The sequence below is a fragment of the Polypterus senegalus genome, chromosome 3 (genome assembly GCF_016835505.1).
Source record: "Polypterus senegalus isolate Bchr_013 chromosome 3, ASM1683550v1, whole genome shotgun sequence".
In the NCBI taxonomy this organism is placed as follows: Eukaryota; Metazoa; Chordata; class Cladistia; order Polypteriformes; family Polypteridae; genus Polypterus; species Polypterus senegalus.
The window spans coordinates 36,515,230-36,534,952 of NC_053156.1; the positions used below are offsets into that span (position 1 = coordinate 36,515,230).

Here is a 19,723-nt window from a genome sequence, read left to right on the forward strand (position 1 = left end):
AGAACAACTAAATTTCCTGACCATGTCTGCATGTTATAGACTGTATATAACAAGTTATAGCCACTTGATCGATTCTTTGATGGAACAGTTTCCCTTCCCAGAGTGGAAGAATGGCTCTACCTCCTCTGCCTGGCCAGGACTATACAGAGGACCACCCAACAGGTGTTATTTCATCAGAAGAGCTTAAACTGTACAGTTTTGTCTACAACTCTTTATTTTGCCTAGCAGAGGGCACCAAAACCTCATTTATCCCTATTGGGAATTACTGTTACAGTTTGGTTTTAGCATTTAACAGGGTTGTCCTGGTTGGAGCCCCAAACCCAGTGGCATCAGGGCATCTTGGTATATTGTGTCCAGCCCCAGTCTATTTTTCTGTAATGTACAAGATTAATATGATTAAGCCTATAATCATTTTGCAAAAGGGAGGAGTAGGGGGACGTTTGGTTTGATTTTGTATGTTGATTAGACAATCAAGAAACTTCAACTGGGAAAGACCACCCCTCCACCGCTCTTCCATTTTACATGCTGGATAGACAATCATGAAACTTGAAGGTGTACACCCTATGCACTCCCCACTATTCAATTTTACCTGATGAATAATCATGAAACTTCAAAGCAGAAGTCCTGCACTATTCAATTTTATGAATTGGATAGACAATCACGAAACTTCCAAGGGAACATAAGCTCATTCATTTTTCTTTATCTGAGTTATCTGAGTAAGGCTCAGCACAAAAACCACAGAGAGGTCAAAGACCCTGATCTATTCAAATTCTAACGACGCCCCTGCTGAAACATTTTTCTGGCTTTCTTGTTTTGCATTCCTAATAAATAAATACTGGCAGGGATACCTGGAATGGCTGTACAGAAGCAGTAATCAAGGAGTTGATGTTTTTCTCCTCAATTGTGCCTAGCTTATGATGTCACTCTCTCTACCCTCTACACCGCAGGTGTCGAACTCCAGTCCTGGAGGGCCGCAGTGGCTGCAGGATCTCATTCTAACCATCTTCCTCATTAGTGACCAGTTTTGGCAGCTAATTTACTTCTTTTGCCTTAGTTTTAATTAACTTGAATCAGGCCCCTATTAGATGTCTCTTTTTTCTTTAATTAGCAGCCAAACAGTAATGAGACACAAAGGAAGCTCACCTGTGCCCATCACACAATACCTAAAAATAAAAAAAGGTGAAGGTAAGGTTGATCTCTCAGGTCACCAAAACATTTGGACGGTGTTCTTAAAAAAAACAGAAAAATCAACAGTTTTGGAAATGTCTGTAGTGGCAGAAGGAGAGCAGTAACAAGCCATGGAATTAAATAACGGGTTTAATTAACAACAGGAATCAGCTTCTCATTAAGAGATTGGTTGGAGTTTGAAATCCCAGTTTAGCTGGTCATCTGTTGGCTCGTTTCACATCTCATTTCTGTTTGGCTGTCATTTAATGAAGAAAGAAATCAATTCAGAGGACTGAATCCTCCAAAACAGGGCTATTAAAATTAAGGAGTGAATTAGCAGTGAAAACTGCTTGCTGATTAGGAAAAGGGTTAGATTGAAAACCTGCAGCCACTGCCGGCCTCCGGGCCTGGAGTTCGACACCCCTGCTCTACGCCAACATCACCTTAAGGACTGGCCTTCGTGACTCATCATGAAGCACAACTGTCTTCTGTTGTGAAACTCCTAGCAGATGTGCCTATCAGTTTTGGCCCTGCCAAAGTAATTTAACAACCACTGGTGTCATTTATTTCTCAATCCATAAGTCCTTTTTGCTATGAAGGTGACTGCATTCACGTTGCAGTTTAGGCTGGAAGTTCAGTTTTGCTGCAGCATGCAGCATCTTCCAGCTTATTTGTATTAATGTTGTCAGACATTTAAGGTAAAGTTTGATGTGGACTTAATTCTTCCCAAACATGTCATATATGCATTTGCCACATGAAATTGTATTTTAAAGTTCAATTTTATTTAAAAACATATCTTACCTGCACTGGCATTTTATGATGGAATCTAATGGAGCATGGGGCCTCACTGGAAAATAAAAGCCTAAAAACCTACCCATAAAGTAGCAAAATTTTCGATAAAAGAAAACATGTCTTCCATGTTTCCAGCACATGTTTGAGTAATCTGGAATTGTTGCTTATTGCTAGTACTATTATTCATATGGTAAGGATAGATGTTCTAGTCGCTTGTGTGAGTTCTCACATAAATATGGAAGTAAATGAAAACAAAATCAATCAAAAGGAAATCACACCTTGTTTAAAGATTATTGTGGAAGAAGACAAATGCGTGCACAGCTGGTCTTCTTTTAAAATGGCTGAATCTCATAGTATTCATGTTTTTATTTTGTTAAAAAATTACATTTTACAATGTGTGTTTTATCACAAGGCACAGATCAATACCTGATAACTGTTATGCATGTATTCGGTAAGTTTTTAAGCTTTTACAGGAAAAATTCCTTTACAATGAACTCCCAGGAACCTAAAAAATATTTTGTTGTAATGAGATTCTGTGTTTGTTACTATAGTGCTTTCTTTAACTTGTGCCCAGGCATCTGCAATCATTTCAATAGCTTCTTTCGCGTTAATTTTAATCTCCTCTTGGCTACAAGTTATACTGATGAGAATTTTTTTCAGCATTTCCTTGCCATAATACAGTTTCGGGGTGTGAATGATGCCCAAATCCAATGGCTGAAGCACTGCCGTGCAATTGGGTGGGAGGAATTCAACGCAAACATTATCTAAATGTGGCAGCATGTTGTGTGCAGCACAGTTATCAATCAGATGCCAAATCATCCTTTTCTTCTTCTTCATATTGTGAGTTTTCTGAACACTTTTGTTACTTTTTTTTTTCTAATATAAACTGTTATCGTTTTTTTCGTGTCTGCTGTTTCTATAAGAGGGTGACAATGAGTTAAATTCCAATGGATTTTTCAAATGTTGACGAGCAATAAGCAAAAGGTATCACTGAAAACCGCAGGAAACAAAAAAGGCAAAAAAAAAATTACAGTGTTTCTGTTTAGGGATTGTTATGCACAACTGAGCTGCGACCACAGAACTAACTGCTCTGTGGATGATTCATTCAGGCATTTCAAGGTGTTTTGGGCACTTCGTTGTAATGAAAATATCTGCTGAATGTACTTCATAGTAACGAGATTTCTATAGACTCACGTCATATGGGGAAGCTGACGGGACCATAAACATACTTTGTTGTAATGAAAATTTCATTGTATAAAGATATTTGTTGTAATTGGAATTTTACCTGAATATACCAGTAATATCCCATTTCCTGTTAGCCTCCATTGTAAGATGCCAGTTGGGGAAAGATATTTTTTAGATTTATAGAAAACACAATTTCATGTGTTTACATATGCAAAAGCATATGTACAACATTTGTGACTTGAAATATACCAAACTTATCTCTTCAACAAAGAAATACTTGTAAGTATTGAGTTTGAATAGTGCAATGTTTTTTGTTTTTTTTTACATATTTTGACCAAAAAGAATGTTTGCACGATGAGAAAAGAGGATTACTGTTATGTATCAGGTGGTAAAGTATCAGCGTTTGTTCACATCATATCATCTTAATTTTAAAATGAAGGAGACGTCAGTGAATTATATTAGTATACAGCAGGGGTGTCAGACTGAATCTATCAGGGCCACAGTGGCTGCAGGCTTTGTCCCAGTTATTTTCTTAACTAGTATACAAATACTGCTATTCTTTTGTCTTAATTATATTTGACTGGCTCCATTTTTTTCTGGAACTGGTAGCCAAAGAATAAAGATAAGTAAATCAAACCAACAGATAACTGGCTAACTCAAGGGCATCAAGCAGACCTGGAGGAACACCATTATCATTCCAACCAATCTCCTGTTTAGCAGCTAATGAAAGCCTGTTATTGAATTCTATGTCTTGTCATTGTTCACATTGTGTCACTAATAATCCAAAAATAATTATTAAGCCATAATAAACCAGGCATGTCCAAAAATTATTTTTAGATCACAGTCTAAATACTTTGTGGACAATGGCAGATCATGTTTCTCAGACCTTCACTTTTTTCTTTTCAAATATCTTACTGAGGCAGATATGGTATTAAATGTACACATGCAAATGGGGATCTCAGCCCATTCATTTGTTAGCTTGCCTTGTATCTCATTATTGTTTGGCTGTTGAAATTAATTAAAATGCTAGCCAATTAAAATCAAGGCAGTACAGTATATTTTGCAGTAATTGTTTACTAACAAATGAAAATCGGCAGCTGCTGCATCCCACCAGAAACCAAGTTTGACATGTCTGGTGTAAAGCATCACCACATCTGACAAGCACGACATAGAATAGTCACTTTTCATGACACATACAGTATGTTCATAGATGCCATGTGTGAATGACTGCTGCACATCCGCCCCAAATCAGTTCCCTCTGAATGGCGCCAATGAGCCCCTTTATAAACTTAAGAACATTATAAAAATTGTAACAAGAACATGCCATTCAGTTCAACAGGCTCATCCATCCAATTCCCAAGATTGTCCAAAATAACATCAAGTTGAGATTAGAAGGGTTCTAAAGTTGTATTCTTCATTAAACTGCTTGGTTATTTGCTATGGTTCTCTGTGTGCAGAAGAATTTTATAGCATTTGTGCAAAATTTATCCAGAACAAGTTTTCTGTGTCCCTGTGAAGTATTTTTTAAAGTAATAACTGGGATCCACTGTAGTAATTCCACTCATAATTGTAAACACTGCAATCATGCAGCCTCTTAGACTCTTAGATTTGTTTAAAATAAAAAGGTTCAACTCCTTCAGTCTTTCCTCATAGCTTCTTCTGACTGATGGGAATTGAAGCCCTCTCAGTAGCACTGAGGGCTTGTTTAATGAGCAGCAATAACAACATACCCTAAGAGCCTAAAAAGACTGATGACTTTACTCTCCTATTATTAATGGGACACAGAAAATAACAAAACAACACATATAAACCAGGAACAAGGCACCTCAAGGCTAATGCTGTTCCCAACCTTAAAAACTGTCATCAACAACTGGGCTTCTCTTCATCATCACGGGAATGATACCCCAGACAGGTAAGCACTACCTTAGGTTCCAGTTTATTCATTTCTTACGAAAGTCTCCATCCTCTTTCTTAAATTCCCCTAAGTAAAGGAAGCTATCCCCTTCTTTGCTGCAGTGAGTGCTGCCATTCAAGCATCTGACCGATCAAGCCTGTGAAGTGCTCACACACTGCTTGCTACCTTCCAACCCTGCCTGTGAAGAGATTTTTGGAGGCTGGCACTCTGTTTTCTCAAAAACTCAGTAATGGTCACTGGGTTATTTATAACACTGTAACATGATTTTAGTTTCCTTTTAGGGGCCTGCTACAATCTTGATTTTCAGGTTTTCATTGTGTCCACAGGGTGAATCAGGGGGTTCAAGACTTCCCCAGGACACTTCATATCTCCTGCCTTGATTGCATATAATTTTTATAGAACTTTATATGTAATTTACGTAATTTATTTTATGGTTTCACTCCTTGACTAATTCCTCTCAGCAGAACACCTGCCTAGCTTCTAAAGATTGTGAAGTCCGTATTCACAAGCGTCCACCATTCAGCCATCCATTTGTCTTTGAGAACTCTTCTTAAGCTATGGTAATCAAACTAATGAGACAGTGTTTGTACAGCATTTTTGGACATGACCTAAAGCTTAACAACGTGTATAAAATTATCTCAATCACCACAAAGTTGGAAAAGCACACATTTTTAACAGAATATGGGTCCATCATTTATTAAGTATTTCCTTTACTTTATCACTTATCAGTTAAGGGCATATGCTGTAAAATGACAAGACGTTCTGCTATTATACCCCCCAGAGCCTAGTCTTTCACATAATGGACAATATCTTGACAGTGGACAATTTGCAATATGGCCTTACAGATAGTTGGATGAGTTTAAAGCTTGAGTACCTGGTCCAAAATTTCCGTTGGTGATGTTGAAGGCTTGCACATGTTCTTTGCTGAGTTCCAAGTACAAGTTGTTGCCCAGTGATACCGACTGTTGCTTGCAGACAAAAGCTGATCCAATCTTCATCTCAAGTAACCTTAGTGAATAATTACTGAATGATTGATCCACTGTAAGAAAAAAGACGCCATTAGTGAATTTGAAATCAACTAAATGTGACCTAAAGAGCACAACATTTCAGCCATGACAAGTGAGGCCAGATGAACACAAACTCACTGACTTTAACTTGAGCTTAAAAGCCCACTACCTCTTATAAATATTTAGACCTGAGAACAAATACCTTAAGATATTACAATGTTTTTACATTATATGATATGTTCTGGGTAGTATCATTACTGTTACATCTTGCCTGAAGAAGGGGCCTGAATTGCCTCAAAAGCTTGCATATTGAAATCTTTTCTAGTGTGGCAGGCGGCTGGCGTCCATGCCCAGCCAGGACACCCCTGCACACTATATTCAAGGGGAACAGCCCTGGACAGTGCAATACTTCCCCCTGGACGCTAGATGGCTGCCCTCCCCTAATGTAGAGCAGTGTCTCGGTTTCCCACAGGGCTCCCTGAGAATTGGAGTTGGGTGCAGCCCTGTTGGGTCCAGCAGGCACCGCCAGGGGGTGCTGTGTTTGGGACTCTTGAGCCTGTTTGGGCAGCGTGTTTGTCACACCCGGAAGTGCAGCCGGAACTCGGTGATCAAGCATCTGGAGCACTTCTGGGTGGACTATAAAAGGAGCCAGCAACCACCACTCAGTGACCAGAGTCGGGTGAGGAGGAGGACAAGGTTGCCTGGGAGGAGTGGTGGTGCCCGTGAGAGAAGAAGTGTGCTTAAATTACTTGGGACTGTGTTGTGGCTGGAGGGTTCAAGGGGAAGACGTGCCCTCCAGCTGAAGAAAAATAAAAGTTTGTTAATTTTACACGTGCCTCCCGTGTCCAATCTGTGTCACTATACAGCGTCCAATCTTACACTAGTTAGCCAATAAAAGCTGTCACTTTACTTGACTTGTCACTATTCAATCAAGAAATGAATGTGTAATACAGAAGTGAAAACAAAGAAGAACAGATGAAGAACATGCCAAAAAAATAGCTGAAACACTAAAGATCCTAGATCTGTAAACTTATTCAACGGACAAAATGAAGTTGAAGTTGAAAATGATAGTTAAGTGAAAACCTTAAATAGTGCCCTCCTCCTAGATATATGTTATGATGAGTCAAACTACTTGGCATGGCCTGGCTATATTTGTAAAATGGGTTACGGTTAGAAAGCAAATATTGATGTGTTTTTTAAATGTTGACCCTTTGTCATTGCAGGCTGTCCCATCAGTCATCTATGCTACTCCTCTATCAGTTTGCCTGCTCACATGAGTGGAGAATTTGCTCTTTTTGTGTCTGATTGAACTGCATAACTGCTGTAACTCTTTGCTGGGTTGGCGTCACAAACACTCCTTCATTGTCTTTCCTAGTTTAGTGTGGTTTCACAAATTGATGTTCAATCCCACATTAATAATCATTGGAATCATTGATGTAAGCTGGGCAAAACTACCATTTTTTTGTGTTGTTCCCTCTATTGAACACCCTTAAAACATTTGAAACTCCATGAACTCTGTATGTGAAGCTGGGTTAACTGAAATATATTGTACATGCAAGACATCATGAATATTTACTCAACTGTTTTCAGGTAATGTGTGGTTTTTCTGGGCTTGGGCCTCTCATTACGACCCCCCAATAAAATTATTGAAACTACATGAAGCTTATATTCTAAATTGCATGATTTATATAAATACAGGATTTTGTGAGGGGAGACATGACAGTTTTAAGTGATGAGCAACTTTTGTTACATTAAATCACTTATATAGAATGTAGAGAGCAGCATTCATAAAAACATAAGAAATATGTCAGTCAACAAAGCACCATTGTATCCATTAAGCTTGTTTCTTTAGCTAGCTGCTAAGATGTCCCAATGTCTCATCCAGATATTTCTTATGTATCAGTTACCATCAGCTGAACTGTTTTGATGTGATAATGCATTTTGTTTTCTGCTCCTTCACTTCATTACAACTCTATTTCTCGATGGAGCTTTTGAAAAGCCTTAAAAGTCTGCAATTTGAAGTTGTGTCAACAGTAATATGCATGCAAAAACTTTGACTTAGCTGGTTTGTTGTGTTGCATTTTCTCTGCCATTACAGCCACCCTTTCCAATGGGATATAGCCTGGATTCTATGTTGGTTCAGCTTTATTATACGTCCATCCATCCATTTTTCCAACCCGCTGAATCCGAACACAAGGTCACGGGGGTCTGCTGGAGCCAATCCCAGCCAACACAGGGCACAAGGTAGGAACCAATCCCTGGGCAGGGTGCCAACCCACCGCAGTTTGTTATACATGTAAAATGTTATTAAGATCATCTCACCCATTTTGGAGTGACATATGACATAGTGTCAGAAGTGAACATAAATGTGAAACGCTTTAGCGAATGATGAATTCAGCAAGCAGTAATGGCAAAGTTTTCACCACCACAGATCTTTTGTATTGAGTGGCCAAGCAAATGGATTAAGCGGAAACAGTGTTTCATGCGCTAAGCAGGAAGATGGCAAGATACAGGTCAGCTCATTGATTTAATTCCATGGGGAAGGAAGCCAAAAATATATTTAAATCATTCGTGTTTGACGAGGAATATAATTTTGAAGTTGTAATTGAAAAATTCAATGAACATTTCATTCTGAAAAGAAACACGATATATGAAAGAGCTCATTTTCATCAGTGAAATCAGGGCAATGGGGAGTCCATTGAACTGGCTGTGCACTGTGATTTTGGGAATGCAAAGGAAGAACACATATGGGATGGAATAGTGATTGGTTTGAAGGACAAGTCACTGTCAGAAAAACTACAGCTGCAAGAAAATTTAAAGCTAGCAAAAGCTATTGAAATGACTAGTAGTCATGAACTGATCAGACACCAAAACACTGTCATGCCTAACATGATGAAACAAATTCAGGAAGTAAAATTTTCTCAGAGCAAAAATAGAGGCGGCTACAAAACGGGCCTAGACAGATTTAAAAAACTTCCAAGCAAGATAGAAAATGAAAAGAGGAAATATACAAGATGTAATAAAGAACACAGCAAAAGAGAATACTGCCCAGCAAGAAATGCTCCCAGGCAGAAAATGCAAGAAATTGGGTCATTTTGCAACAGTGTGCCATACAGGAGCGGACAATCGATTGTCAAACAGAATATAGATTAAACGTTTTTGGGAGCAATTCACTGTGAATCTGAAACACTCAATCCATGGTGTGTCAAACTTCAGATAGAAGGAAAAGTTTTGAAATTTTAGAAGCAGACATACTGTTTTATACTGTATGTGAATAGTGGAGCACTAGGGGACAAATCATTTGGGACGCAGTGCAGCCATCATCATGGGTCTGATAAAGAGAATTGAAGAGGTGCAGGAGAGTGTGTTTGGCTCAGTGGGTCTCCTGAAATGTGAACCAGTAAAGAGAACACTTAAAGAGACAGTTGAGCCATATAGCGTAAATGTAACAAGATGAGTGTCCGTGCCATTATTAGTAAAAGTGGAAAGAGAGTTAAAAAGGGTGGAAGAACTGGAAGTGATCAAGGAAATTTCTGAGCTTAACACCCTGATGTGCACCAGTGGTCCCAGTTATTAAAAGAAATGGGGAGGTTAGGATTTGTGTTGACTTGAAAAGACTAAATGAAGCTGTGGTGCATGAGAAATACTGTATGTCTTGTCAGGCTCTGATGATATCATTCTAAGATTGGCTGCAGCCAGTGGCTTCTGGCAGATTCCTCTGGATGAGGCCAGTAGGAAATTAACAACTTTCATAACCCCCTTTAAAAAGATATTGCTTCCATCGTCTTCCATTTGGAATAACTAGTGCACCCGAAATTATTCAATTTTTGTCTGGTCTAGAGGAAGATATTCTTGTTTATAAATGCACACAGGAAGAACATGATCAAAGACTAACAGTTGTGCTGAAGGTCATTAAAGCATCATGTCTAAAATTAAATAAAGAAAAATGTGTATTTAATCAAAGTGAACTTACCTTTGTAGGGTATAAGATTAGTCATACAGGAGTGAGCCCTGACCTCCAAAAGGTCTGTGCAATTCTAGACCTTGAAAGACCTCAGAATGTCACAGAACTAAAGTGATACTTGACAGGATTAACTATCTTTGTAGGTACTTGCCAAACAGTTCTACTGTACTGTAGCCACTAAATGAAATTCTAAAATTAGATGTTGTTTGGTCAAGGGGACGTATTTAAGATTGTAAATGATATGCCAACGAGTGCCCCAATTTTGGCATTTTATGATGTGTGAAAGCCAACTGATGCTACTAGTTATGGCATCGCGGGAGTGCTACGTCAGGAGCATGATGCTAAGATGCCTTTTGTTCCTATACCCTAACTTTAGCAGAAAGAAATCATATGCAGCTAGAGGAGGAGTACCTGGCTTCTGTATGGACATGTGATAAGTTCTCTTGGTACCTATAAGGTAGAGATTAATTTAAATTATTGACAGATCATAAGCCATTATTCCCATTGATTAACAGGAAAAATCGGGACGATGTTCCCCTTCTGTGCCAGAGATTGTCAATAAGGATGATGTGCTGTAAACCCACAGCTGTGTACACTCCAAGCAAAACGCTTCCCATAGCTGATACTCTATCACAAAATCTTTCGATTTGCCATGAACATTATGACCTAGAAGAAGAGGCTAAAACATTTATTGCATCACTAGAAGAGCTTAGGTGTGCTTCATAGGAGAAGATACAGCAGAGGCCACAAAACAAAGTGAGGAAATTCAGCTGGTGTTGAAATATACATGCCAAGCCTGGCCAAGACATATAAAAGACAATTTTAGGGCATTCTTAAGTCAGCAAAGCCATCTTAGTGAATCCAAAGGAATGTTGTTACATGGACAGAAAATTGCAATTCCACCCAGTATGAGAAGTTTTATGTGCTTAGCTGAAGGCCACCAAGGGTTTACCAAGTGCTGGGAAAAGGCACCTTCTGTTTGGTGGCTGGGGATCGGAAGAGATATAAAAGAAAAGGTGAGTTGTTGTAGCCGGTGACAAGAAGAGAGGCCAACTCTGTAAAGTGCCTTTGATGACAACTGAATTGCCTTCACTTTCCTGGCAATGTATTGGTGCATACTTGTGTGAAGTTAAGGGTCAACGGCACCTTGTGTTCATAGACTACTTCTCAAGATTTATAGAAATTGCACATTTGTCTAACATCTGTAGGAGAACAGTAGTTAGGAAGCTGAAAAGCATGTTTTCACACTTTGACATACCAGAACAGTTTCGTTCAGATAATGCCAAACAGTTTACCTCAGCAGAATTGAAAGCATTTGCAAGGGAATATGGTATTGACGATAATAACATCCAGTCCTCATTTCCATCAAGCTAATGCAGAGACAGAAAGGGCAGTTCAAATGGCAAAGAAAATTTTGAAACAGGACGGTCTGTTCCTAGCTCTGCTTGCATACAGGGCCACACCGATTGCAGCTACAAGTTGTAGCCCTTCGCAGCTGCTTATGGGACACCAGACATGCACTACTGTCTCAAGTAACCTACACCTGAAATGACCTGACTTTAAAACAGTAGCAGAGAAGGACAGAAAAACAATGCAATCCTATCAATACTACTATAATATACTCCACAAAGTCAAAACACTCACATCACTTAAACCTGGAGACCTGGATAAGGACAAAGGATGGCATACTACAGCAGTGGTGAAACATCAAACAGGAGAAGAGGGAGAGTTCGGGAGGAATAGGAAACACCTACAAGCCATTCCTGATTCTATGGAGACTCCAAGTAACATTCTAGAAACACAAGCCGAACTGTCACCACAGCCTACTGAGGAGCCTGAGGTGGAACAACACCCGAAAGAAAGCTCAGCAGTAACACCCAAGGTCACCAACATGCAAAGAACAACAAGATCTGGATGGATAATTAAAACACCTGTCTATTATAAAGACTAAAAAATCAGAAACTTTAGCTTTAAGTAATCATTTAAATATTTTAGAAAAGATACTTAAAATGATTGAATATATTTGTGTTAGATTAGCATTAAGATATTCCTTACATGCATTATCCCTGACTGTTCAAAACATTTCTAAGAAGGGAGATGTGAGTTGATCTTGGCTTTGCTACGTAATGTTAATGTATACTGTATATGACAAAAGTATTGGGACACCTGACCATTACACCAACAGGGACTTTACTGACATTGCATTCAAATACATAGACTTTAATATGGAGTTCATCTCCCCTTTTGCAGCTATTACAGCTTCCACTCTTCTTGGAAGGCTTTCTACAAGATTTAAGAGTGTTTCTGTGGGAATCTGTGCTCATTCATTCTGTTGACCATTTATGATGTCAGGCACTGATGCTGATCGAGAAGCCCTGGATCGCAATCTCCATTCCATTTCCTCCCAAAGATATTCGATGGGGTTGAGGTCATGGCTCTGTGCAGGCCAGTCAACTTCTTCCACACCAAACTCATCCAACCATGTTTTTATGGACATTGCTTTGTGCACTGGGGCACAGTCATGCTGGAATAGAAAAGGGCCTTCCACAAATTTGGAAGAATAGCATTGTCCAAAATGTCTTGGTATGCTGACGCATTAAGATTGACTTTCATTGGAAGTAAGGGGCCTAACCCATACGCAAAAAAACAGTCCCACAGCAGTATTCCTCCTCCACCAAACTTGGCACAGTGGCACAGTGCAGTCAGGCAGGTAACGTTCTCCTAGCATCCGCCAAACCCAGACTCATCCATCTGACTGCCAAACAGAGAAGAGTGATTCGTCACTCCATTGAACACGTTTCCACCACTCTATCTGACATTTGGCATTGGACTTGGTGATGTGAGGCTTGCGTGCAGCTGCTCTGCCATGGAAACTCATTCCATGAAGCTTCCACCGCACAGTAAATGCCAGTGGAACTATGGAAATCTTCAGCTATGGAATCAGCATAGTGTGGACAACTTTTAAGCACCATGTACCTTAGCAATCATTGACCCCGCTCTGTGACTTTACATGGTCTTTTGCTTTGTGGCGGAGTTGCTGTTGTTCCTCAATGCTTTCACTTTCCTGTAATGCCACTTACTGCTCACTGTGAAATTTCCAGCAGGGATAAAATTTCACGAACCGTATTATTGCAAAGGTGGCATCCTATAAGAGTACCACACTTGAAGTCACTGAGCTCTTCAGAATGACCCACTTTGTTTCATAAATGTTTCTAAATGAAAACTGCATGGCTAGGTGCTTGATTTTATACATCTGTGGTAATGGGTTTGATTGAAAAACCTGAATTTAATAATTAAGAGGTGTGTCCCAATAGTTTTGTCCATATAGTGTATGTGGGACAGTAACGGAAGTAAACACAGTTGAAAACCACCTGGCATCCTGAGTGTTTTGCTGATTTTATGACAATCTGTGATTGTGAAAAGTAAAAAAACAGGTTTGGAAAATAAATGGTCAGAAGATTCAAATCATCTTAGGCCAAAGGAGACATTTTTTCTTTGTATTTTTCTCCTGTACTGACCCATCTGACTGTCAAGTGACCCTGAGTTTCAGTTCTACTTTTTCTTGCAGTCATGGGACTAACTTGCAAAACTCCACTTCTTGTGCTCAAGTTTGAATTTTGCCCTCCACTGCTTGATGACTTTGTTGTGATTTGTCCTAAATGGGATGGCCAACATCACAAAAAACCATCCAACTCAAAATGGAAAGCCTTAAGTAAATAGTTTGTTATTAATTATTTAAACCAAATAAAAATAATGGACTAATAAACACAATAAAATAAACTAATAATATAAAACATAAAGAACTCAGAATTAGAAACAGAAGAAATGGAAAAATAACCAAGGCTACAAACTAAGAAGCTCAATTAACAAAACTCACAGTAAATACAAGCAGGCCATGAAAACAATCCGAAAATCATAAATGTAAATCAAAATCAAGATTAAAAAACAGAAAACTAAACAATAAAGTGAAAAATTGAGAAGAACAAAGCTAACACATTACAATACTAGGAAATGATCTAGGGGTGAAAAGAACTGTGTTATGAATATGTTTGGTTTCTGAGGGATCAGGGAAGTTTGGAGCATAATTTTAGATTTTGCACAAGTAAGAAACATTTTTATCTCTTTTTTGATAATGCTGTTCAGCTGTCATTTTGTGTTTGCTGTTATCTCACAAGACTTACAAGGTTACTGGGACTGGGAGTTTGGTAGTGGCGTGGCTTATAACATCATTTGTGCTGTGATTATTTAAGATGGCTCCATAGACGTTGACATGTAAGACTCTGAACAAAAACTTCCAATAGGGCTTGCAAAATCTCATTAGTTACATAGGAGAAGGAAATTTAGAAAGTCTGGGTTCTGAATTGTGCTTTAATGTTCAAGTATTTCGGTCTTCCCAGTTTGATATTTGGCCTTTTCATTGACTACTCTTTTGATTTGTCCCTTTGTGTTTCAATTTTTGGTCCAAATTCCTAATCATTTGAGCGAGACAATATTCTTTCTTGCCTATTCACAGCACACAGACGCTTAGGCATGAAGATACCATAACAGCAGGCTGTATATACAGTAGTCTTCTTAGGTAACCACGTGCCAATGGCCACAGCTGCTGATAGTCCTCCTTGCAAACAAGTACCACAGACTACATTCAGATATGAACCAAGATGAAATTACAAGCTGTTGAGAATTTGTTTTATACCTGCTCTTGAGTCTTTTCATTTCAAATTTGGAAATTTTAATTCTGCTTTTCTCAATATTTATTTATGTTTTTTGTTACTGCAATGACATCACTTAGCCACCATTTTCTATTTTATTTTTGAATGGACACAGCCATTTTGTGACCATTTTGTATGGCTGCAGCTATACTGTTTCATTCTGTATGCCCATTGTCACTCATATGACCTCCGTGGGTGTGTGTGTGAGAGTGACCTTGCTCCATCTACAAAAAACAACAGTGCATGGCTTCTGTTGTTCTTGTGTCGGATCATTTCTAAACAAAAGCAGATTTTGCTTTAGTGCGAGTTTGGCAAAATCAGACCAAGTTAGAGTTAGGATTTATGGCTTTTGAATTTTGATGTTTTCACTACATATTTGCCTCTCACCTCTGTTTTGATTACTCAGTTTTCTTGGCTTTTTCTGGTATTTGATCACTTTGCCTCCTTCTTGACTGTTTTTGCCAAATGGTTATTTTTAATTCTCTGGTACAATTCTTAAAAACGCTAAGATGAATTTCTGCTTTAGTGCTTTGGCACTTGGTGCCTGATACAAATCATTACACAAACGCAAGACAAATAAGAAAAAAGTCATAAAGCAGGGGCAAGAATGGAAAAACACAAAAACGAATGTAAACAAGGGAAAGGCATGACAATAATCCTAACAGACTTTGTACTTTAACATCACTCAAATTGAGTGTAAAGATTTATCCTTATATGTCATCTCAGATAAAAGTGTTTACATGATATTAATAATAACGGTAATAAAGTGATTTTAGTGGATCTCAGTCACTCGCCAGCAGTAAAAGCAATATAGTCACAGATAAGAAAAGGCAGTAGTAGTAGAAGGAGAAATGAAAGAACTTATGATCTGCTTTTACACACAAAAAACGTAACGACCTGGCAGTCTCAGGGCCGGATTAAGGTGGGTACTATTGATGCTGCAGCATTAGGCCCATTCCTGAAATAGGCCCAGATGAAAACGGACAAGAATTTTCCAGAAGCTGAACAGTTTTCCTTTGCTATATTAACCTCAAAATAATTCTTAGAATGAAATTTGGAGTCTGACTTTGGGACGTTACTTATTATACAGTTACTATTGTTCTTTATACTGTGACGTAACTATAACGTCGTCATGTTTATTGTTATCCGAAGATTTCAAGTTAATGCTATCAATTTTAAGTTACAGTGATCCCTCGCTATATCGCGCTTCGACTTTCGCGGTTTCACTCTATCGCGGATTTTAAATGTAAGCATATCTAATTATATATCACAGATTTTTTGCTGGTTTGCGGATTTCTGCGGACAATGGGTCTTTTAATTTATAGTACATGCTTCCTCAGTTGCTTTGCCCAGTTGATTTCATACAAGGGACGCTATTGGCAGATGGCTGAGAAGCTACCCAATCAGAGCACGTACTACATATTAAATAAAACTCCTCAATGATATACGATATGCTTCCCGTGCGGTGCTTCGCATACTTGAAAGCCCAAACAAGTACTGATTTTTGATTGTTTGCTTGTCTCTCTCTCTCTGACATTCTCTGCTCCTGACAGAGGGGGTGTGAGCAGAGGGGCTGTTCGCACACTGGCCTAGAGGATACGGACGCTCCTCTAAAAAATGCTGAAAGACTACCTTCACATTGCTGCCTTCCTTGTAGCTGCTATGTCCGGCGGTGCCTTGCATACTTAAAAGCCCAAACAGCCCTATTGATTTTTGATTGTTTGCTTTTCTCGCTCATGCTGTCTCTCTCTGTCTCTCTCTCTGACATTCTCTGCTCCTGACGCGCACTCCTTTGAAGAAGAAGATATGTTTGCATTCTTTTAATTGTGAGATGGAACTGTCATCTCTGTGTTGTCATGGAGCACAGTTTAAACTTTTGACTAAAGGGTGTTATTTCATGTCTAGAAGGCTCTAATAATGTTAGAAAATGTATTTAGAAGGTTGTAAACAGGTTTTCTATGCTCTAACTGCGAAAATATTCGATTTATAAATAAAAAATCCTACTTCGCAGAAATTCATTTATCGCGGCAGTCTGCAACAGATTAACCGCGATAAACGAGGGTTGACTGTAAACTGTTTACTAATAATAATTTAGCTGCGTTTTTTTCAATATCTTGAGGATTCTTGCCACTTCATTATTGTTCGGTAAGTACCACATAGTACATTTTTCACCTTGAAAGTTAATTGTACAGTAAAAATCGATGGCTATTTAAATGGTTATCTATAAAGGTAAAACTAAAAGCCGGCCCACAGGCTCTGCATGAATGTTTAGAGAAATTTTTACTCTCAAGAGCCTGAACTGAATAACTTTGACCCAAGGTCTTTGCAAATTCATTTTTTCTTACTCTGTTTCGTAAGAGAATTGCAAAATTTTATGTATTTCATTGATAGGTTTTCTGCATTAAGTGCACTTTTCAGACAATTGCTATTGAATGTTGATGTTACATTGTCTGATGTTAATCACGAGTTGTTACAATAACTATGTCGTTATTATTATTCATGTTCAATAAAGGCTGGCTGGTTGCTTCGCAAGCAATTAAGGCTCCTTGGTCGGTCTGAGTGCGCATGTACAGTGAGTGTTGAATGCACACGCACCAATGCCGAGAAAAAATAGTCCTTTTTTGCGCTGCAGCATCAGGCCCAATTTCATCTCAATCCGGCCCTGGGCAGTCTATCGAGACTATCGAGACTATCGAGATCTTATTACAATCCATAATCCAAATAGTCCTGAAACTCATCAGTCTACCAACAATACCCTACCTTATCTCAAAGGTGTGTTTTTTATATTTATTGTCTCTGTGTGGGTTTGGATGGGTGGGCTTTAAGCTTGGTTTCTGCCCACCCATCCCTCAGCTGGATTAACAGAGTATTAGAATGTTATGTATAATTATAAAGTTAGTTTTAAAGCATATCCCATAGCCTTACTGCCTCTGTGATTTGACAATCTTGTTTATGTGGCAGCTGAATGTGTACATGAAACCATCACATCTCAGGAAATTAAATTGTGCATTATGTTCAGCCTCTATGTGACTTTCTTTTTCTTCTTAGAATGAAACATTTTCTGTGACTCATGGTCTTATGCTCAACCTTCACCAACAGTTTTATGTCAGATGCACTGATTTCCAAACTGCCTGATCTGCTGACATTTTGGGGAAGAGTTGATTTCATCATCTGCCATTTTTGCAAACTGTAGGGATGTGGTTTTTGATGCTGTTCAAGATACTGAGAATGTAGCCGAGACAAACTTTAACCATAGCAGCAGATTCTGTAATTTCAGTAAATCTCCCGAAATGGACATAAACATCACCATTTTTATATATGAAATAATCAGTGGCAAAAAATAGAAATGAAGTTTAGGTAGCAATAAATGTACACTGATGAAATGGGCCTGACTCTGACCAGGGCTGAATGGTTCAGATGAAATGTCCTTCTCCCACATCGTGGTCACATGAAGTTATTTCAGAACTCTGTGGATTCCCATGATGAAACACATCTCAGCTGATTTCTCTCATGGTCGGTCCTCCTCCACCATTACAATGCACAGTATGTACTGTATTATACCCTTCTGTTCAAAGGATACCTATATAAGTACTAAACTGCATTGACTCTCCACATATTATGGAATTTTCCATCCATATGTTAAACCTGCTTAATCCACAATTAAAGTCAAGAGCCAGATCCCATCCCAGCAGTACTGGATGTGACACTGGATGGAATGCCAATGAAATCACATGGCACACCTACTACACATAGAGACAGTTTACGGTAACACACATATGTGTTCATCACGTGAGAGGAAAACTGGACTACTCCTACATTTATTATGCTTTGTCAGATTTATAAAGTATATATGGACTTGAAGGACTGTATCAGTTATAAAAAGTTCTCCACTCTTTCATGTGGCCATTTATTTTGGGTGTTGTTGTTGTAACAACACCATTGGGTGCAATGCAACGCCAGATGGTATAATCTATAACAAGGCATACAGACACCCACTAACCAACATTAACTCCAACTGGACCAAAAACAGTCACCCATCAACCTAAATCTGCTTGCCTTTGGAGTTTACCTAAAATAATCAAGTAGACAGGAGGAGAACTTATAGAGTCCGCTTGGAACAAGACTAATAATAATAATAATAATACATTTTGTTTATATATCACCTTTCCCATGCTCAGATTTCCAGAATTTTGCAGGGAAGGATTCTTCTACACCCATGATCCCTTACAACTGTGCTACCATGCCACCCTAATATGGAATCTTAATATATTTAATTGAGATTTTGATCACCAGTCTGATAATGTCACAATTGGAATGATGGAGTTCCAAGCTAAAGTTACTAGTCAATCTGCCTTAGGAATGTGGGAAGAAAACCTTAATGACCAGGGAAAAGGATGCAGACTCAACACAGATAGTGGTCGGATTCAAACTCGGACCTGGAGTGTCCATAATTTCACAATGAAAACAATTCTTGAGATCTTATTATATTCAAAGTGAATTCCATAAGTGCTCACCCACTTTGCTATAGAGTGTGGAAAAGCGTCAAGGTGATAAGAAGCTTGTGTTCTGGCTAAAAATGATCAATTAATGACCCGCAGACCCTGGCAGACCTTTGATGGTCAAAAGGTGCTAAAAATCTTCAGGTTAGACATGAAGATTGTAAAATGGAATGTAAGGAGGATGAATTACAGACTAAATTAGACAATGTTCAGATGGAAATGCAGAGGCTGAGCATAGACATAGAAGTAACTGAATCAAGATGGAGAAGCACAAAAGGCATTGCTCATGGTGACAATGTTGTACTGTATGAAATAGTATCATATTCATAATTAATATGAGCAACAACAAGTTCCAGCTGCTAGAACTTATTCAGGGAAAGATGCAAGAAAGAACCTTGAACGAAAAAAACATCTTGGCTCTGTGGTCTCCAAGAATGGTTCAAGGAGTCCAAGGTCCTTACTCCATTCAGCAGTTTCCAGAGTTG

General features: G+C 38.7%; 1 protein-coding gene across 1 annotated transcript in view; it reads right to left on the reverse strand.

Moving 5' to 3' along the window:
* The window catches only part of si:ch211-212k18.7 (lysosome-associated membrane glycoprotein 2), a 78,054-nt gene that overhangs the window by 3,286 nt on the left and 55,045 nt on the right, over positions 1–19,723 (reverse strand). Inside the window, exon 5 of the mRNA XM_039746944.1 lies at positions 5,934–6,098. Within this exon, the coding sequence (XP_039602878.1) occupies positions 5,934–6,098 (165 nt within the window). The remainder of the gene's footprint in view (positions 1–5,933; positions 6,099–19,723) is intronic.